Source organism: Aphelocoma coerulescens (assembly GCF_041296385.1).
Source record: "Aphelocoma coerulescens isolate FSJ_1873_10779 chromosome Z unlocalized genomic scaffold, UR_Acoe_1.0 ChrZ, whole genome shotgun sequence".
NCBI classification, from domain to species: domain Eukaryota; kingdom Metazoa; phylum Chordata; class Aves; order Passeriformes; family Corvidae; genus Aphelocoma; species Aphelocoma coerulescens.
In genome coordinates, this window is record NW_027184085.1 from 39,483,640 (window position 1) to 39,505,576 (window position 21,937).

The following is a 21,937-nucleotide window of genomic DNA, read 5'->3' on the forward strand; positions in this document are numbered from 1 at the left end:
CAAGCAACCTTACTGTAGAACGGTATTAAATTAATTAGGCAGGACTTTCCATTTATGAACCCACAATAACTGCCTGGTGATTGCATTGTCCTTGAAATACCTTTTAATAACACCCAATTTGATTTCACAGGCATCCAGTCAAAATATAGATTCATTCAGCAGTGTAGAATTACTGTGCATCCTTTTCCTATGTTGCTGCTTTTTACATCCCATATCAGATATTGCTGAGTCATTCACAGGCTCTGGATAGAAATACATTTTTTTATCATTATAGACTTCCCAAAGCCCAGTGTGTACTTTACATTCTGGCAGATTTCTTTTTCCTTCTTGCAAATTTCCTTGACTTTTCCGAAGAAACCAAAGACACAAAACACCCACTGAAAGCATGAAAATATACAGTGAACAAGTTGGAAATAAAGCAAATTATTCATAAACATCAAACAAGCGTAATTACTTGTGACCTCCAAGAGTATGTTATAATAGTAATATAAATTTCTTAGAGCCTATATAAGGCTCACAAAAGTCACTGGAATAGCTTTAGCAAATTTTATATTCTTTGGGAAGAGACCGGAATTAATTTACTTAAAAGATTCATTGTATCAAGTCACATTACTTGATAGGTCACTCAAATGGATTTATGGCTCCAACTCATTTGAATCACACATAGAGAGACTCTGTAAAGTGCATCTTGCTGGGTTTTCCCGGAACACATCTTCTGATAAGAATGACTCTGTTAGGGGTTTCTGCACCCATGCCTCAGATAGCCAGTAAATGCATGTAGGACTGCTTCTGGAAGTCTGTCTCTGTGGAATACCATAAAGGAACAAACTGCAGGATACAAACCTTCAGAATAACCAAGCAAAAACACCACAAAGGCAAAAGGTTATAGAAAATTCCCAAAAGAGATTAGCTGACTAAAAGGCCAGAAAGGCCATAGCATTAAATGCAAAAGCTTTTACTTCAGGCTTTCAGTAACTACATTTCTCTTACAGGAAAATGTTAATTCCTCTGTTTTCAGCAAATCTGTTCCCTCCCTTATACTTGCATGTAATGCTTATCATTAACAGCTGCCGTGTATAAATATTTATGTTATTTTGTTAGCATGGTATCCAAGGAAATGATGTTTCTGTGATAGTTACATTCTGGTTTTATGTCCTTCCTCTCCCCCACTAATAACTTTTGAAATTGCTGGCCAATTTTTGTGAAGGAGTAGAGGTCTTGGAAAATTCCTTAACAGGGTCATGAAAACAGGCAGCTGGAGAGAGGGTAAAGACTAACCAGATACCAAACTGAGCTCAGCTCAAGTCTCGTAAGCAGACAAAACTGTCCTGTGCTGTTACCACTACACTATACTTGTGTATTTCTCTCTTCATATTTTACTGGTGCCATATTAGCTTTAACAACCTATTCTCTCTTTCTCATTTGATGTCCAAGGTCTATGAAAACAGAGAGAACAGGCTGAGCACAGACAGACTTGGCTGAAGTCTTTGGAACTCATTTACACACAGCCAAATTCAATGAGAATTTCATGGGCTAAATAGCCAAAAATCTCATCTCCAAAGGTGACATACTCCAGTGATTCAGTAACAAACTCTTCTTCTGTCTTCGTAATAACACCAGAGTTTTGGTACATTGTCATTGGAGCAGAAGCACCATAGGAATCACTACCTAAAATAATAAATAATAATAATAAAAACAGTGTAATGACATCTAATACTTACATAAGGCACTCTGCGGAATCCCACAGCATCTGACACATTTTAACAGATATTTGCAATGGATTAGGGCACTGTGTGGAATAAGTGATAGTACTATGGTGAAATAAGGAAAAAAGCTGCCTAGAGGGAGAAGACAGAACTTTGGCAGAACCACTCAGCAGTTCACTGAGGACAGCTACATGACACAGGTTTAGGCATCTCAAATATTCTTGAAGAATTTGCTAAAATGAAGGCTAATATGGCAAGATACAGCACCACCTGTATGATAATTACTTTTACCTTATACTTTGCTTGTAGTGGTTATAAAAGTGCTTATAAAAGCCTGGAACATAATCAAACCAAGCCAAACAAACCATTAGCATAGGAAACTAAGTACTTTCACTAAATTGTTACAAATAATTAACCAAAGCAAAACCTGAGCCAAAACAAAAGAAACCCCAAAGTTAAATATACCTGAGAATGAAAAAAGACAACACAAGGTAATACTACCAATGTACCATATCATTCTGAAATAATGTTAAGTAAACATTTTTAAGGATCTAAAACTGTCTGGTTTGAATGTAGTTCAAATTTGGAGGAATTTATATTAAAAAGAGAAAAAGGAAATAGAAAACTAAACTTTCTTACCAACAATAGGTCTTTTTTTTTACCAATCTAAACTTTAGCTATGTTCAAGCAAATATTGTTAGAATTTTTCATTTGAAGGAAACCTGAGCCAATCAAGTTGCTTATGGAGTTTTACTCAAAATCATTCATTCCTCATTTTTATAAGTTCCAGGATTCAAGTTCAGAGCAAAATTTTAAGGTGAAATCTGTGAAATCAGGCAACTCACCTCCCACCTACCAGAAATGTTATTCTTCGTTCCATAAGCAAAACCTAGCACTTTTGTGCATCTACATATTAAGTAAACTAGCCAAGGGAGTCTAGTAAAATTCATCACTTCCCAGAATGAGGACAGATTGTGAGCACTGGTGTAATACTATTCAATCAAAGGCAAAAGTATTGCAGGGGTCAGACATATCCTGAGCTGGATTTCATTTACATAGTTTTACAGATTCTTAGTTCTCAGCTAGTGCTAATTTACATTACTTCATTATTTCAGTGGAGCAACATAATTTGTATACTGATCATTTGTTATCCTGATACAATGCTTTGGTAAACACTTAATAGGGATTTCTTCATAAAGCAATGAGAGAGGTTTACCTTAGTAGCTGAGTATATTGTATATAATGGACAAGGGAAATGACTCAGACCAGAGGACAGGTTCAGAATTAGACCTTTCTGTCTGAAATTTAGTTTAAACAGTTACATTCAGTTTACACTTTACAGGATTACAGTAACAGGCTGCATGAGCGGAAAACTCTTTTTTCCTCAGAAGGCATAGCTCTCCTATTATACTATCAATTACACTTTCAAAAGATCCCCTTTTTACAGATTAGCTTGGTCTAGACCAGCTAGGAATAATGTCATAAGTGAAATTTAAATGCCTACAGCAATCACAACCATGGGAACATTGTATATGTAATTGTACCTCTAACAGAGAAAAAATCAGTGTCAGAGGAAAGTTTTTATTCTCCTAAGTAATTGGTAGATCCCCTTTGTGCTTTGGCCAGCACATCCTTTTTCCTGCTCCATGGATCTGTTGTTATAGCTTCCTCATTCACATCTCCCTGTACACATCACTAAAACCCAATGCCTTTAGCAACAACCAGGAAAAAACAAAACAAAGCAAAATAAAAATTAAACAGTAAGAGGTAAATTTTTTGCCAAAACTAAAAGCATGTACTGACCTCTAGAATGCAGTATTTAATAGTGTTTTCTGGAAAATTCATCCAAAGGTCCTAACTTCTAGTTTAAGGATCCCATTAGGGTTAATATACATAACATACATATACCTACATACATACATATACATTTTAATATACATAGTATTAAAAGGAGAACAGGGATCCTTAATTGCATAGATGAATTCGTATCTCTGATTAGTAATATGGGTATTTCTAAAGCTTGAAAAGCATTATTGCAAGTCCAGCTACCACTCTTAGAAGAATAAGATAATACATTCAAATGCTGTTTCTTGCCTGATTAGGCCCATCACATCCCATTTTATTTCTACCACGTTTTTAACTGGACACAGACATATATTTGATGTTTTCTGCCTTGTTCTACAATTGACTGACAGCTTGTGGCAGTTCCTATACATATACTCATACAGCACTAACACCAGTAGAAGAAACCTTACTGATTGATAGACTGTAAAGTCCAGAAGTTAATAATGTAAAAGCATAACTACCACTAAAGATACTGAAGGTAGAAGCTAAAAGCAATTTGATGTTCTAGAAAAAATACCCTGGTTGCTTCTTTTCAAAATTATTTTTGTCACCTTTAAGAAAACTATTTTAAGAATTTTTCCATCCCCCATCTTCCTGATAGCATTTTTCAACCAATTTTATTTTAATCATGAATTTTTCCACTTGATCAAGCCATACACATACAACTCAAATAGCTAAAATATGGCACATTCAACATTTTGGAAAATATTTTAGAAATGCTAGTGGCCTGAAACTCATATGAATTGTCAAAAAATCCCAAAGGTTAGTCTTGTAAGCAGTGAGAGTCTTATGTTTATCCAAAGCTTTTAAACAGTTTCTGAATTTCATCATTCTTCAATATGGAATCATAACTGCAAGGAGAAAGTCAGCTCCACCATGTTCTTTTTGCAGTTTCACTTTTGCCTACAGCTGGATCAGAAATTACAGAAAATCATGAAGAGACATAATTTGTTTTCTGCTACCAGAAAGAGCTTTAGGATCTTTTTTGATGCTATTTTTTTTTTCATTCTTATTTCAGTAATAGATTTAATCATGCATCTGATTTTTAAAGTGAAATTAAATGCATTTTTTTAGGTCAGAAATCTGCTTTTCTTTGTGCCTTTTAAGAGTATTATTGATAGTAAGCCTAAGTACCAAGGAGAAATCAGACTTACATTATGAATCATCTCAGGACAGGAGTGTGACCTAACTTGTACAGGGCAGTAGTGAAAAGTAGTGCAAATTAATGGTGAAATTTAATTGAATACTTGTTATTTCCTGATTGTTTTTCAATAGTGTCATTGTGCTCAGGAGGATAGTAGGAGCAGTGTGGGGTTCACAAAGCATGACAACACCTGTCGGTCACATCAGCTTGGGTGAAGAGGAATTTTGAAATAAAGTGTAAAACATGAGAAAAGGTCCTTCTTTTGCATTGCGGAAAATCCCACTGATGTCTGTGGGAGGCAGGATACCTGGATCTCAGGCATTAAACTGCAAGAAATGGTGAACAGGATCTTAGCAGGAATCCAGACAGGGAGGAGAAAGGAAAACCCAAAAAGATTTAAAGATTATATGGACCTAACCATGAGGAATGCTGGTTAGGAGAATGCCTTCTTCTTTGTAATTTGGAGGAAAGTGAATATTCGTGAAAGACTGAAAAGGATGTGATTGCCGCAGTGGGGAAAGGGATCCCCAGGCACTGCAAAAACAAAAGAGTTTGATTCTGAGGTATGTGTAAGGTGGGAAATGATAAAGAGAAAGACCTTTTGTATCCACACTCTGAGAGGGTACAAAATGGCATATATATATATAATTCAGATATTGCAGATATTTCTGTTCTTTTGACATATAAGTAGAATAAATCCTAGGAGCAGAAATGTCGCAAATCTACTTACAGAATTTTCTTCAATTGATTGCTAATATGTGATTTATTATCTTAAGTCATTAGCAGGAGTAAAAATTTGGGATGTAAATTTTGCTAGCCAGAGAAAGACAAACATCTGCTGTTAATTTTCATGTCATTTTTAGAAAGACATGAAAGGCATGAAAGCCAAGGTTGAGATCTTCTGCTCATGTTCATGTTAACATGCTGCTTGCAAACAGCAGAGCAATACAAATCTTAATCAGAGTTGAAAAGCATGAAATACTAAATGTTCTTGGAAGGGAAGTAGCCAACCAAAATTAGCACCAAGGGGTAACAATACAGAATTGAGAGGCAGTTCCTGGAGGTTCTGTCCTGCATTGATACAAAAACATTTTGGCAGAAGAGAATTGTGACAAAAAATGCAAGTACAGTGCTAAAATTCAAACTGATTTACCTGTCTTGAAAACTTTAATTCTGTAGCAAATCTCTCTGTATACCAAGACAAAAACAATTTGCAAAATGTTAAGCTGTTTCAGCTGTAGTGCAAGGATGGGTTTCATCTGAGAAATTGTGTTAAAAAGTTTCCAGTCAGCTCTGATCAAAATATTTCACAGGCACTAGAAACAGGTGGGTTCCTTAAATTAACCCTGACATTCCTGATGAAAATCACTATCTGCTGATGAACTGAATGAAAATACACAGAAAAGCTAGTTGGTCACTCTAATGTGGGACTGATTTTTTTCCAGTGAAATACATTACAGACCCAGTACGGATGGAAATGTGTCACATACCTACCTGTAATAGAAACAATGTTACAGCTGACAAGGTCCTGCAGGAAGCAACAAAACTGCAAATTCATCCTTAAGTGAGAGTTTGAGGGAAGCAGCCTGCCTGAGGCTCTCTGATTTGGAAGAGATGATGACATAAAAACTGAATGAATTCTGAGACAGGTGCTAGCAAGATACACACTTAGAAATTCCAGCTTTTTCATTGCAAGTGATAGAGGGGTAAATAACTATTAGGTAATGGAGAACTTAATCACACATCTTTAATCCTGTCATCCTATTCAACCTGTGTAAATTAATTCCCCCCACAAAGTAAACTGCGTTTAAATGATGTTTCTTTTTTCTTTCTTTTTCTTCTTTTTTTTTTTTTTAATTCGATTTGTTTGTTTGTTTCCACATATTTAAGCAATGGTGTCCCAAAGAAAATAAGTTTTAATAATACTAACAAGAACCCAGTATTTTCAGCTGTGGCTGTGAATAGACTAGCCCCATTACACTACAAGCCAGCAGGGAGTCAGGGGGGTCTACTAATCCCTGTTACAACCAGGCCAGATGTACTCTCCCCTCTATCACTGGATGCTTCCTGCAGTTTAACTGAAATCTACCATTCTTTTTCTCTTTCAAGCTCTTCCAAGCATTAAAACCAAATCAAAATATGCTTCTTCAGGCCCAGTTCATTTCCAACCCAACTGAACAGTTAATACTTGATTGTAGCAGGGGCAAAATCTGTGCCCTGTTCAATGAATTACAATTCCTCGTTGTTATATTAGATGTTGAAATCCACAGAATAATCTTACCTCTTCTATGTCTTGCCCATTAAGGAAACGACATGGAAGAGGATTATGAAGCATTCCAACATTGTTAACTAGTCAGGGAAAATACAATGTTAAGAACCAAATCTAGACAAAGTGCATAGTTCATCTAGTAAAACAAATTGCTTCTCCTCACAACCCAGAAGATTTTGAGCTGCATGTGAGGAGAAACACTATTTAGCATCAAGTCTTGTTCTCACTGAAGTCACCAATACTGATGAGTGCTGACTCTGGGGAACAGAAAAATAGACTGTTGCTAAGGTTGGTTGTGTTTTGTTGCTGTAGTTTCATTTGTTTCACTATTAAAAGGATGATTTTCTTTAAAAATAAAAAAACCTTCCAAAACCCCACCTTTTCACTGTTGCTTCATGAACAATACCAGACAATGAGCCACAGGCTCACTATGTATGCTTGGTTTAAAGCATTGGCTAATAAGTTGTTATGACACATCATTTTTACAATGGTCTGTTTAATATATTACAGCCATAAAATACTTGTCAATTAACAGACCTTAATGACTGACCCAAAACACCAATATCCAAGTCTTTCAGATCTTTTTCAATGTTCTTGTACACTGAATTTTTAGCAAAATCAGTTTGCATAACCTTCACCTTTTCATCTGTGGCCAGCTCTGTAACTAACAAAAACCCCAAAACCAAAGACAAACCAGCCAAGAAAACCTGTTTGTACCTACCAAGAAAGAGGGAGAGCTGTAATAAGTAATGAGAGAAATAACCAGTCGTCTTGCTAAGCAATGTCCACTATACAGTAAGCAATTGTTTCAACTTTCTTACTCTAAGAAATAATGCAGCACAGGCATAATATTCTCAGTCTACCTGATGGTTTTCAGGGAAATGGTCTGGCAAATATAGGATGAATTTATGCCCTGAAATCAATGGAATTTTTCTTATAAAATCTAAACAACATTTAGTCCTTCAGCAAGGTAAAACAAAACAAATTCAGAAATAAGCCACACAGGACTTCTTTCCCCAGTTATCATAATATTTATAGATGAACACTGTCAGCATACATTACATAAATGACTGTGGATGACAGATCCTGTATGTAAGCACAGCTCTGCAGAATGGTTTAAAAGACTTTTATGGATAAGATGAGCACTCTAACAAGTGGAACTTATCTTTTTACACAGGAGGAGGGGGAAGCAAGGCTGGATGTGATGCAGCATTTTCTGCATTATTTTCAAAAAATTCCTTGCCTGTTTTGACATTTACATTTCCATAGACTGAACCTTCTTTGGGATTTTGCAGCACTAACAGGCATTTTAGAGAGGCTATAGCTTAAATTTTACAAGGTCAATTAGAAGGGAAAGGGAAATGTATGTGATTTTTCCAATGTCATTGCTATGCAGGAGTGAAGCCCAGCTGTACATTTCCATTTTTCTCAGCAGTTGATTTATTGCTGTTCATATTTTCAATGAAGTTTCATGAGGAAAAGAAGTAGAAACTCTTATTTACTCATTTTTAAAGGCAAGGCTCCCCTTTAAAGGGGCCCAGTAAGGTCTCCTCTAACTAGATGTTCACATTGTAAATTTTTGCTACTAAACCTGCTTTCATGTTTTATGGGCAACCTGAAATCCAGATGAAGTTTGCTGAAAAAGTGACAGGCAAACTTGGAAATGTCAATAGAATATCGGATTGCAGGCTCTGTGCAAGCGGCAGGAATTCAGGTGCACGCACATGGCAAAAAGTGCTTATGGCTTTCGGGAAAATGTCTCTGCTGGTTTGGATTCTGATTTTATCATACAGAAGATGGAGAACATTGCCTTGAATAGGAATCAGACTTGCTGAATTATTACCCAGAAATTTTGTCTCATCCCTTGGTGCTCACTCGGTAAGAAGAGGCCTTGTGCCAGCCCCTGCAGGAGAGCAAGGATGCAGAACGATGGCTTTGGGTCCAGCAGGACAATTTGCAACAAATCAGAACCTTTGTTGGAGGATGAGACAAAGTTGTTCCTCTTTGCCCCTCAAAGCTCTTTGCAAACTGCAAGTCTTGACCATCCTGCACTACTCAAGTAATGCAGTTTGAGGAAACAGCAAGCACTCTGACTGCAGATCTGAGATGTGGGTTGCCTCTTGAGTGCAGTTTTAGAGGACATCTGTCTCCATGACAGAAGAAAGGAGGAAGGAGTGCCCTTTTTCTTGCCCTCTTTCTAAGCTGCCGTTCTGTGTATGAAAGGGACAAAACATCCTTTGAACCTTCAACCTATAAAAGCAACTCTAGTGGCAAATGACCCCGTCATGGTCCCAGGCTGGGCGAATGGTGAAACTATAAATAAAAGGACATTGTGAGTGTAAATGCAGTGAGTGGGAAAGAACAGAGCAACAGCTGGAGCAGACACCTACAGTGACCTTCTGATTGAAGAGTTCTATAAACAAAATGAGATGGTCTTAAAAAGTGTAGTGATGTTGCAGCCATCATTCTCGCGGGCAATCAGAAGGGCAGCCAAAACTAGAGCAACATGAAAATGAGGATCAAACAAGCCATTTGGACTTTCTCTGCAACTCCTTGTCTGTACAGAACTGTACTGCTGCAAACAGCACTGTCAACCAACAAACAAGTACTCCAGATGGCTTTCCTCTGTCTCTTTTATGAATAAACCAGTATCTTAAAAAACAATAAAACTCTCATGCTGACAAATGAATTATCCAGGCATAGCTCTTCAGAAAATTATAACAATTCTGCAAAGGAGAGAGCCAAAAAAAATTTCCAATGTTTCGTATGTCTCTCCCTCTCTGTGACAAAGATTTATGTTTGTCTTTGAAGACACAAGCCATTACATCTCTGTTTAAAGTCCTAAGTGTGCCAGAAGCAAAAATCCTAGCTTTTCAAACACCGGGACAGGTTATTGTCTTTTCTTCCCTCCTTTTTAAATAATGGAGTAAAAACTAATTCAAGGAAAATTAAAAGTGGAAAATTAAAAGTTGATTAATTCAATGTGTTATAAGATGTATCGCTAAGGTTTATACATCTAACTCCTTCTGACCTCAAACCACTTCGGAATCCACTTGTCAGATAGGTTAATGTGCTGCTTTTTGAAATTTACCAAAAAGATAATAAATCAGAATGAAGCATGAAGTTGTTTAGGATACAGTTGTTTAGCATTCCAGAATCACTCCCCTTCTAGAGAGTTTACAGAGCTACAAAAATGTTCTGAAAATCCAGGCAGCAGAATGAATGCCTGATTGGCACAAGAACTGATCTTTGCAGAGAGTCCCTTTTGAAGTACTACAGTAACATTTGAATATGAAGAGAGAAGCACTCATCATATTCCATGGAAATTGGCAGATAAGAGAGCAAATTGAGGAGTTTACCTTAAGGGATCAACAAGACACAACAGACATTTTTAACAGCCTTTTAGACTGCAGAAAGGATGTGCAAAATGAGTTGTTTTATGCTAGTAAGTGAACTCACTTTGTTACCTGCTTATTTCTTGGAGCAGGCAGGACAAGAGGCAGAGGACACAGCACATTGGAAACTCAGCCTACGGCAGGGAGGACAGCTGAATGAATTAGCACCTTCACAGGTCTTTGTGGGAGCAAGGTATATTCTGTTCCAGGCTGTGTGGGTTCCTTTTTTTATTCACTACTTTATTCTATGTTAGCAGGCATAATTTCTGCAGTTTCCTGCATCACCAAATCCAAATTCATTAACTGTATGCTCCACTAATTAAACTGATACAACTGTAATTTTATTGTATCTGAGGATCACACACCTTATTTTTCATTAAATAAAGATTTGTTTCTACAAAAAAAAAAAAACCAAACCCCACCAAAAAGAAAAAAAACCACCAAACAAACCACAAACCAACCCCAAAACAACCAATCAAAACAAATAAACAATAAAAATCACTATCAAACCCTACAAACCCCAACCACACTTGTGATGAGGAATTTTTTATCTTGCAGAAGTGGCTTTTATGTTTGTTTGTCTATTTGGCTTTAACAACAAAATGGTACAGATCCTGGTCATATAAATACATACTAAGGTATCATTTTGCAAACAGGACCTAGCTCTGCCTGTACAGCTTGCTTAGGAAATTTGAGCAGAAGAAATGAAACTGGACTGCAGTTAGTAGCATTCCATCATTTCTAATCCCCTGGTATTGTTGTTTGATCAATGTTTCACAACCAGAGTACTAAATGTATTAAATTAGCAGTGTACCTGGGGTAATGGTTCTGTTTGCCCGCTGTAACACCTACTTTGGTATCTTTTATCTCATTTTAAAAGAGCTTTCCAGTCTGAACGAATGGAAATCTGGTTTTCAATTCCAGTGTGTTCTTAGAGAAATGTTTTTCTTACTGCGGATTTCTGCCAGCTCCAGCTCTTAGTGCTGCTCTCAGGCACACCTGTGGCCCACAGAACTTGGAAAGCCAAACACTGAGATCTCTGTAATTACCCACAGCTTAGACTCTTTTAATTTATAGTATTCAGTATCCAAACAGATGTGGCAGTATAATTAAGCAAATAATACAATCAGTTTGAAAATGGAGCAAGTCTTTTCAATATAATGTCCAATAGACTGCAAAAAATGTGTGGTGTAAATGTTAAAAAATAAAAGGAAACAACAGTAATGTATAGAGGGCTCCCTGCTGATTTTAGTGCCTCCACATCAGATACGCTATGCTTTTCATTGCTGTATTTTTCTCTCTTTCCTTTTGTTTGTGCCATCTACTTATTGTTAGATATTCATTTCCAACCTGACACAATAAATAACAGATGACTCACTCTGGACTTCAGCCAAAACCAGCTGAAAACAATAGAAAGATCTCACTGGGATTTGCCACCAATGTCAGCAAGCTGTGAGAAAGGCTATGCCCACAACCGGGTAGAACAGTGTCAAAACCTCATCAGTGCAGCCTGACTGCTGGGGTCACACCACACACCTCCCTGCACCTTGGATTACATGGATAACACTGCTGCTGCAAGAGAAGCTTCCTCACAAGTGCAAAGCCATGGGTCTGTGCAGAAGGTGTAGGACTGTTTGCAGAGTAGGCTATCTCAGCAGTACCTTCGGAACAGGCAAGGCCTTCATTACCCTCAGCCAGGAAGGTGTCCAGTGGATGGCCTTGTAATCAGTCACAGTGTGGAGGCTTTTTTACAGCTTTCCTCATCAGACATCCCTTGGTTTCCAAGAGAAAACAAGTCTATTCAGCCCCACAAGAAAAAAGAGAGGCATGTTGGATAGAAAATGTCTGGGCCCAGTCCTTGATTTTGGCAGCTGCATGTTGAAAATTTGCAGACTTTTTCACTCAAGTCTGCCACATCCCTGATAGATGTGCTGCTCTCTCAGGTGAATATCCTGGACCTGATGTGCTGTTGGAGTCAGCTGCTAAGCCTCCTTAAAGGCAAGTTTTTCCAACTGAGGTGCAGTCTTGGAGTGACACATACTTTTAAACATGTAAATCAAGGAATCTGCTGGATAGAAGCCATGTATAGAAAAAGAGACAGTGGAAAGAATTATTTTCATTATAGCAATCTGTAAAGTTAATGGAGGATAAAAACTCATTTGACTCCTAAATAAATTCTAACTGTCAATCTTAAAGTATTTATACAAGACATTCACCAGGATTAATGGCTAATTTCCTTTGAAGAAAAGAAAGGGGACATTAATTCTAAAGGCACTCTATTTAACTGTTTCATCAAGAGCCAAATGTAAGTTGAAAACCTTAAAAAACCAGCCAACCAACCAACCAACCAACCAACAAACAAACCTGGCACTTGGATTTCATTTTTAGTCCTCCTTTGCTGTGTTCCACAAACTACTTTACAGGTAAGCTAGTTATTTGTATTTACAGATTTTAAGGGCAGATAAAGGTGGTAAAGAGCATACATTCACTTTTTTTCTAGGCCATTACACTCTTTGAAAGAAAGCATATACTTTTAGAGGGATCCATGCCTAGAAGGGCTCAAGAGACACAGTAATATAAAAAAGTTTTTAGTATTGGAGCAAGACCTGCAGGTACAGCTGGTAGCAATATCCAGCCCTCTGCTGTGCTAGATACTGTACCAAGGGAAAAGACCTGCAGATCCCTGTAAATGGGAGGAAAAGTTTTAGACAAACACCAAATTAATTTTTTCAAAAGTTCTCCTTATCATCACTATAGTTAATCCACTTCTTGCCAGATACAAGAGAGGAATATAAAAGTTGTCAGGAAACAGTAAGGTGACAAGAATCTTCCCGTTTTTTACAGTTTTTCAAAAACAGCAATAATGAATTTTTACAATTCTTTTCATTCACTTGTCACTTGCCTAATGGATAAACAAGAGATATTAAAACCAGGCCAAAAAATAATCAGTCTTCTACAGACGTCCAAAATATTTCCTTCACTCTATAATCTTGGACCCTTACAGGAAAAATATACTGGACAACAATTAAATCCCAATAATATGAACAAATATAAATAATTGGAGTCAACTTCAAATGAATGAGTGTCTTCAGGGACTGAAAACCACATGACATTTCCCAGAAACACATTTTTATTTTTATCTTTACCTTTACCTTTATTTTTATCTTTATCTTTATTTTGGAGCCTGGACTCGTTTCTGACTTTCCAGTCATTTTACAACACCACCTTCCATCATCACTTTTTTTTTTTCCTGAGGAAGTACATTAAGGCTATTGAATTGAAGGCCCAAAATCTAGAAAGCATTTGGACTTTATTAACTTTTATTTAATAAAAATAAAATCTGATGCAGGGTAGATGGAAAAATTTTAACTGGGTTTTTTTTTCATATTTTTTTAAGTAGATGCAAACTTAAAAGGTAAAAAAATAAAGAAATCAAAGAAAAAAGGTGAATTACATGCATAAATACTCAAAATAGACACACAAATATATATCCACAAAGATGTTGGCAATAGCTGGAATTTTATAGCTGCAAAAACTATTAAACAACAATCCATTTATGGTCAGTTTGGTATTACCATCTGCAGAACAAATGAAGAACAAATAGAGAATGGTTTTCTCCTGTTTTTCTGAGGCCTCCCATGCCCATCAGATTTTTAGGCAAAGCCAGAGAAAGGAACACACCCTCAGTTTTGAAATGAGGTTATCAACAAGTGGTAGCTGAGCTGAGTTGCATGTATAAAGAAAGATAAAACTAGAACTAGAAAAATGCCCATGAGAGAAAAGAGAAAGAGAGCTAAATTAGCTATCACAGAACATAAAGCTCATGTCATCTGAAAGAACCAGATTTGCTTAGAAGAAATAACTGGCAAAGGCCACCCATGGAAGATCCATTCATTTCCATAGCTGACTTTCTTCTTAAAACTATTTGAGGAAACAGTTTGTCCTGTTGGGTTCTCATGAAACAACACACAGAATGTTAAGAAATTAGGATCTTCTTTCAAAAATTTTCTCCATCAAGAGCACAAGGGGATGACTTCCTGCTAAAGGCATCAGCATCAACCATTTGCACTTTCAGCTTTTCTCACAATTCTGTACTTCTGGAGATCCTCTAACATAATTGATCAGTGCTCCAGAGATAGCTGCACAGACTTGGGTGCTTTGGGGTTTCAAAAGTCTGCTTTAAGTACTCCACTTAAAGCTCTCAAGAGGAGAACTATAGCTGCCTACATATTGGTAGACTTTCCTTTTTCTTCCAGGAGTTTGACCCAAGGCATTTTCAATCAGATATGGTCTCTGTTTCCAGGGTCACTTGCTCCTTTCTGTCATTTGGGGGTGTTTGGATAGGGATTGTTTCAATTTTTGCACCTTCAGACCCAAAAAAGTTCTGCTTCACTGGGCTTCTCAGTATCATATCAGCTTTGTCTCTGTCTTTCATTTGACAGAAAACCCCCTCCTAAAACCTAACTAAAATAGGATTCTAACCGCTAAGGTTGCATTGTATTTCAGCTAAAAGCACATGTTTAGGGCAATCTTATAAAATTGTTGCCTATCAGGTGAGAGGAATCTCTCTTGCTGCTGTGCACCAGACTAACCAGAAATATAAGGCATTTCTCAAGGCAAAGGAGGCCATACACCTGACTAGTCTGTTTTGCTTCCTCACCCACGTAGAAAAGGTGCACGCTTTTCAGAAATAGGGTTTGTAGGACATTGTAGATACCAGAAGATACAAACAGACCCTCAAGCAAACAAAAAGAACTGTGCTCAGAATTCCCTAGCCACCTGCAGGAAAGGTCAAATCTGGCCTAATATTTCAAACTACGGTAATTTTTAGTGTAGATGTCTTTAGCACAAAGAATTTTCCTAATATACAAAGACTTTGATGTTAAAGAATGGTGTTTCCCTTCACAGTAAGGAATAAGTAAGCACTGCCTCCCAGCACTGCCTAAGGTGGAGCTGCATATGTTAGGAAATCCTGACTCCCAGTGGCAAAGGACTAAAATGCTCCTTAGACTCAGTCTGCCAAAATGTAAGATCATTACTACCAACTCCAGCCATAACGAATCACGACAACCAAACATTTAGAAATACAGCTAATGATGAGGAAATTTCAAGCAGAATCAGCACTCTGGAATCCCAAAAATACATGATTAAAAAGTTTAAAACTACATTAAACGAGTATTAACTCCCTCTGCATTTTCTAGCATGTTTTTACAGCTCAGTCTGAGTTGACTTTTTAAACAATAAAGCTTCATGAAAGGCAAGCTAGGTTTTAAATTCAAACCATGCATATGACTGCTACATTTACCTTGACAAATTCATTATATTCTACATGGGTCATTAGATGTAATAATTTAAAATCCTTAATAATGCTTTGTGGAATCTGTAGCTCTCTACTGTAATTTCCTACCTCCTAGAAAAGAGATCATTCTCTCTTCTCTAGGACTGTACAGACATGGTCTGTGTGTCATGTTTTGTCTTTCTGTAACTGGGATTTGGAACGGTAGGGTCACTATGAATCAAAGACTCATTCATTTTAAGTATGATTCAAATATTTCAACCCTGGTTTTGGTCCAGCAGACCAGAACTGACATGGCAGGGCAGAATGATCTTGCAATCTTTCTGCTAGCTCTGCATGTTCTGGACACAATGCAAGGACAATAGCAGTATTTCCAGGAATAAATCCAAGATAAAGTGGAGAAAATAGAATACTTTGCAACCAGAGCAGGAAAACTCAGATCATATTTAACAGGTATTATACTGCTGTCAATAATACACAATTTCAGGAAAAGAGACAAATATTTAAGACTCGAGGAGCTGTCAAATTAACAAATGAATGAAGTCTTAAATGAATGAAGCCTGTCTCAAAATGGTCTCCTGAAACACTGCTTGAACACAAGCACTGGCCTGACTTGTAAGAGAGTGATGAACCATTAACAGTAACAAGAATGGTGACCACGTGAGCCACAACACCCTGCTTTTGCCCAGACATCACATGAGAAGAGTGAAGAGGCCAAACTATAAATCTCAGAGTATGCCATGGCCTTGTCCATAAACCCAGTATGTCTGAGGTGCTATGTCAGTAGCAGATGATAAAACACAACTGTAGTTACTACACCATAAAAGCGGAACAAACAAGACTACATCAGTACCTGAAATGCTAATCTTTGAGTAGAGATGTGACAGACTAGCAGCAGGCTCACAGATGACTTGCTTTTCTTTCTTCTTATAAGTCTGATGAGTTTAAACCCTATCAGCCCAAGAACTCACAGACCATGTAACAGAAGGGTAACAAGTGTAACAGAAGCCTGGCTTTTCAAATAAGTATAGCAAACTAGATCCAAAGTACCAGCACTCTGACATCACAACAGTCAATTAAAAGGTCAGAGTCTTCATCCTCAAGAAGGTCAGTCATTCAAAATCACTCATCTACACAAAATACAGGTAGAGCCTTCAGGGAAGCTTGGATATTCATTCAGAAGAGGATAAGCTCAAGTTCTACATGTGCTTGCCTCTCAACACAAGCTTGGGAAACTAAAGATCTGTGTCCCAGCATCAACTAAGTAGTGTTCTGAGACCTCACAGCTGCCAGGTTCTTCACACAGCTGCAGGCAGCTTTTGAGCTTAAGAGACTTCGCAGAGTCCTGCATCTAGTGATAAACCTTGGAAACAAGAGTAGTGAACCTGTAGATACTGCAATCTCTCTCTGGACCTCAGTCTGCTGAGTTTTACCCAATGAACCACCTACTGGGATCTCCACATAAAACATTAACATAGGAAACTGCATTCCACTAGCCTCCCAAAACACAAAAACTGCTCTCCTTAGAATCCTGTAGCATATGCTACGAAGTGTGGACTCCTTAAATTAGTTGTGACTCATTATCAGCCCATGACTGAGCTCAGGACATCAGAAAGAAATTCATCATGTGACCTCAGAACTAATATTCTAGAAGACTGTGCCCTCCAAACAAGGCTTGCTTTCACACCAGCACATAACACCAGAGGAACCTACACCAGAAGAACATCTGAGAATTTTGTACCCTGACATCAGAGCAGCAAGACAGCGGTGTTGAGCCAGAAATTCTGAAGGCACACAAATATTAAAACAGCAGGATCAGATTTATTTATCCACAAGCCACACACAAGTGCGTGCTTCAACCTCAGCCAGCAAGATGATGTGCCACGCTATGAGCTCATGTGGTGTGGTCTTGGGATCTGTCCCACAGAGCAGTAGCTGAGCACAGCTTCAATCAAAGGGACCACCTGGAGAGGATGGTACATCTCAGCATGGAGAAAGATGACTCTCAGTCATCCCACAAATGCCAAAAATAATGAACAAATGTTCCACAAAATCTAGCCAACTCCAGCCAAGTTTAAAAAAAAAAGGACAGTAGTTGGTTTACTCTTTTTTATGGTATAATGCAGCCATTCACGTGTTATAGCTGGCCTTTTAATGGGATTTGCTCTTGCATAACCCATATAGCACAAAGGAAGCAGGACAACGACAGAGGGTCCAATCTAGACTTTCACAGGTTCTTGCAGCCTTCACATGGATAAAATATCACCAGATGCTCACACAGAAAATTAGTTCAGCAAGCTGCATAAACAGGGGACTTTCACCCAGAGACATGGTAATAATGTTTACGCATTTCTGATGACTGCTTTCCCTGTATTGATCCCATCCCATTCCCCCTGAGCTACGTATTCATCAGACCCTTCCCATTTGCTTATTACTACAGCAAGTCAGTGAGTAGACGGGAGGTAGCATTTTCCTTTCTCTCCCACGGGATTTTTATCACAACTAGGCCAAATCTTAAACTCTAATACATGGTATTGGTCTTTGAGCTTCCTACATTCAACGTTCTTTCAAAAGTAGTTGTTGTATTGCCATTCCCAGTAATGGAAGACATAAGTTAGGTAGGTGTTTAAACAATGCACAATGAAAAGACTAGTGCAAAAAATCCTGTAAACCAATTAAAAATCAATTTGTTTTCTTCTCCTGTGAAATGTATTTTATAATCTATAAGAAGGCATCCCATCTAAACTCTTGCGTACAGGCTCTTGTAACTCTTGTTACAGGCTGTTCTTTGTTAGCCGGTCACCTCAGCTCTGAAGACAGCAACTCATGATTCATTGCTGTTTAGCTTCTAGAAAGGAATGCAGTTTAGAAAGAAGAAACTGGGGAGAAAATGTACTGCTCAGTCACAATCAGCAATAGCAAGGCTGGTACAACACAGTACAAGGCCAGCCTGCCCTGAGTGCTGACCAGCATGGGTGAATAGGAAGGTACTGCTGTAGCGACTGCATAGCAGTGCCTACAGGGACAGCACAGAGATCTTCTTTCTCCTGCAGCCTCCTAGAGGAGGCTCCTGATTTTGAATTAAACCATTAGGATTCTTTATACTTTCCATAACTTGCATCTTATATTAATTTATACAAGATTCTGCCTTTTTGGTTATTTCAGATATAACTTTCAAAATGTGTTCGCAAGTGTAAGGGCTAGAAAATTAGATTTTGTGTTTTAATACTGGACCAGCTCACTGCAGATTAGCCGTGAAACTGGGAAAAAAAGGGACAATTTAGGAGACTTCCTTCTCTGGACAGACAATAGGCCCTCTTTTGAATCACTCATTTTAGTCCCCTAGTTTGCTGAGACCACTGAGGCCTGAATGAGTTTCCTCTGAAATGCAGCACTGGGTTCCTTCCAGAATCTGATTAATGTTATTCTGGCTATACAGGAGAGAAGGATTAGCACCATGTTTGTCACACTTTGAATTCTAGAATAATTTTACTAACTTTAGGACACTGATGGAGGGATAGCAATTGCCATTTTGCTAAGATAAAATGAAGGGCAGGTGATCTATTTTGCCTGAAGGAATATGTTTTTCCCATACATCCTGCTCCTGTGAAAAAGCAAAAAGGATAGGGATTACATTTGGAGCTCTGGTTTAGCTTATTCTCTCTGAATTGTTTAATCTTCATCACCTGCATTTCTTGAATAACGCAACCTAAATATCTCCATTGAAGAATAGAATCAATCTTCTAAATTTTTTTTGCCTTGTGACCTATGAATTTCAGTTCATTCAGCACTTTCTGTCTTCAAAGCAAATCTCTCCCCAAGGTTGCCCATGTGGTACAGGAGGTAGTTATTACTCTCATTTTCAGCAGTGTCAACAACCAGCAACAAGTCAATTGTCTAAGAGCTGGCAGAATTTTCTTCCATATATGTATTTTCACAAATTCTGTTTTGCAAGATTTGTACTTATATGCTGGGGGCAGAATGGTAGGAGATAAAGACTGGTGACTGAAGCTGATAAAACAATTTCTCACACAAGATTTCTGTCTGTAAGGAAAGATCACAGCAAACTTGCCACCATCTATAAAATGCTCTTCCTTCAGAGCTGTACTACACAGTTTACTTTTGGATTTAGTCTTACTGGGAAAATAAACAAGTCCTGGCATTTGTCAAGCACTGTGAACTTTAAACACTGTGCATATAAATACCAAAGAGGAACTATAGAAAGAAAAATCCTTATCACCTTAGAAATACAGAAGAAATAAAGTAGCAAAGCACCAAAGCAGTTCCAAGGTAAACCTGGTAAGTTTTAGAGCAAATGAAAAATTAGTCATTATTAAAAAAATGTGGATTAAGGACTTCTGCATTGCCAGAGGCACAGAAAGCAAGGTGTTTTTGAACAGTTAGGTGTTGCCAACAGAAGAGCAATTACTCTCTCATTTCACAGGGAAATGAGATCCCAGTGAAGCTGCGGTGGATATTCAGCTTCCTAGCAGACCTGTAGATGAAAAGCAAAGAGTCTGCTGGGAAACAAGCTTCCACATGCCAGCTTTAATTTTCATGATTCTCAGCATCACATGACACAGAAAATTATCTGAACCTTACGAATTTTAGTGGGGCCAGAAGACTTTGTTCATAAAAACACAGCATAAAGGTCCATTAAAGGAAACAAGTGTTCCAATCTTAAGTGGAAAGAAAGATTTTACACACAAAGTTCCACATGCTGCTCCTTATCTCATACACAGTAGGGAGGTCCTTGCCTCACTTAAATCAAAATGAGACCTATGCACTGCCTTGGAAGTATCTGGTATTCAGGCAGGTCTTCGACACATGAATTGATTTAATTTATTAATCTACTATAAGATGTGGTAATTAAACATATATTTAATATTTAATTATGTTTTAATATATTTTAGAGATTTAATAAACTAATATATTTTGTCACATCAAGTCTAATGCAGGAAAAAGGAATCAAGCATAGGTCTAATATTCAGGTCACTTCTTAGCAAGAAACTGCCACCAGCATCCAAGGAACCCAGGAACAGCAGCACCTGTTCATTCCTGCTTTATACTGATCATCTAACAAGTTTAAGAAAAATATCAATGATCAATAGGAAGAAAAAGGTGCTTATTAAACTTTCTGTTATTTTATGAGAATGTATACTATCTTTAAAAAAGCACTGCCAACTTGCAGCCTTTGAAGATTTTAGATTAAAGTACATTTAGTTCATTAACGATATCATTAAGGATAGGTCAGCAATTTGGAAAAAAACACATTGGAGCAACATCACCAGGAACAAGAAAAGTTGCTTTGAAAGCTGGAGAACATATGCTAGACATAAACTAGCAGCTTCACATACCAGGAAACTGAGGATCTAGGCAATGCTATTAAAATGAAAACATTTGCAGCAGAGAGAAAAACATCAGAAGTAGCAACAGGGAGAGATTCACATCTATACACCGGGGTGTGAGCTGTTACCAGTCTGACTAGTTTTCTGTTCTCCCCAAGTACACAAAACCTTCAGGCTCCAAAGTTTTAGGAGAAAAATAAAAGGAATCAAGCAAACCATATGTAGTGGACACTGTTTCATCCTGAAGGAACAGGGTAAAGAAATGCAAGGAAAACCATTCCCAATTAGTAATTTAACAATCCACCACTCAATTACAAGTAGAAGATGAAGCAGTTTCCTTTACCTGCCCATTCTCCCACTGACCAAAAGAAAGCCTAAGGCAAAGAATTCCAGATACATGGGGAAAGGTATTTCATAAATCTGATGCATTTTACTAGAATCCAGAAACACATCAGGCCCCCAACAAGACTGAGTAGCTGATGCTGGAACACTTCCATGGCAAGTGAAGGTAGTGAGCCTGTAAGAATCAGACACTCTCTGCCTGGAAAATGCCTCTTTACAGCACACTGCTACTCTCTGAGCCTTGGCAGAGAAGTGAGAAGATTAATCAAATCACATGATTTCATTCTTCCAGGAAATGTCCAGGACTTAGATTAAAATAACATCACTACATTACACCCAGATTTGTAAACTATTGAGAAAATCCAAACTAAACAATGATTTCTGATGTTGGCCTGAGAAGAAATGTTTCACTCCTTTTCTGGAAACTACACAAATCCAAAATTGTAATTGTTTACCATTCATAGAGACCAAAGATAGGTTTAAACCAAATCTTTGAAAAAGAATACTCCAAACAGACATCAACACTACTTCTTACAGTGAAGAGTTAAATTATAGCCCAGACATTTCCAGGACAAATTCATACTGAAACCAG

General features: G+C 37.7%; 1 protein-coding gene across 1 annotated transcript; it reads right to left on the minus strand.

The window, feature by feature from the left end:
- Window positions 1–292: 292 nt before the first annotated feature.
- Window positions 293–21,515, minus strand: HSD17B3 (hydroxysteroid 17-beta dehydrogenase 3). The gene is given in 15 exon segments (XM_069001102.1): window positions 293–813; window positions 816–843; window positions 1,505–1,664; window positions 1,972–2,019; window positions 2,021–2,040; window positions 2,923–3,018; window positions 4,082–4,113; window positions 6,190–6,223; window positions 6,977–7,044; window positions 7,515–7,622; window positions 11,019–11,028; window positions 13,070–13,137; window positions 19,227–19,256; window positions 19,494–19,508; window positions 21,347–21,515. Coding segments are annotated over 15 exon segments (951 nt in total). The 5' UTR covers window positions 21,501–21,515; the 3' UTR covers window positions 293–733.
- Between the last annotated feature and the right edge of the window lie 422 nt (window positions 21,516–21,937).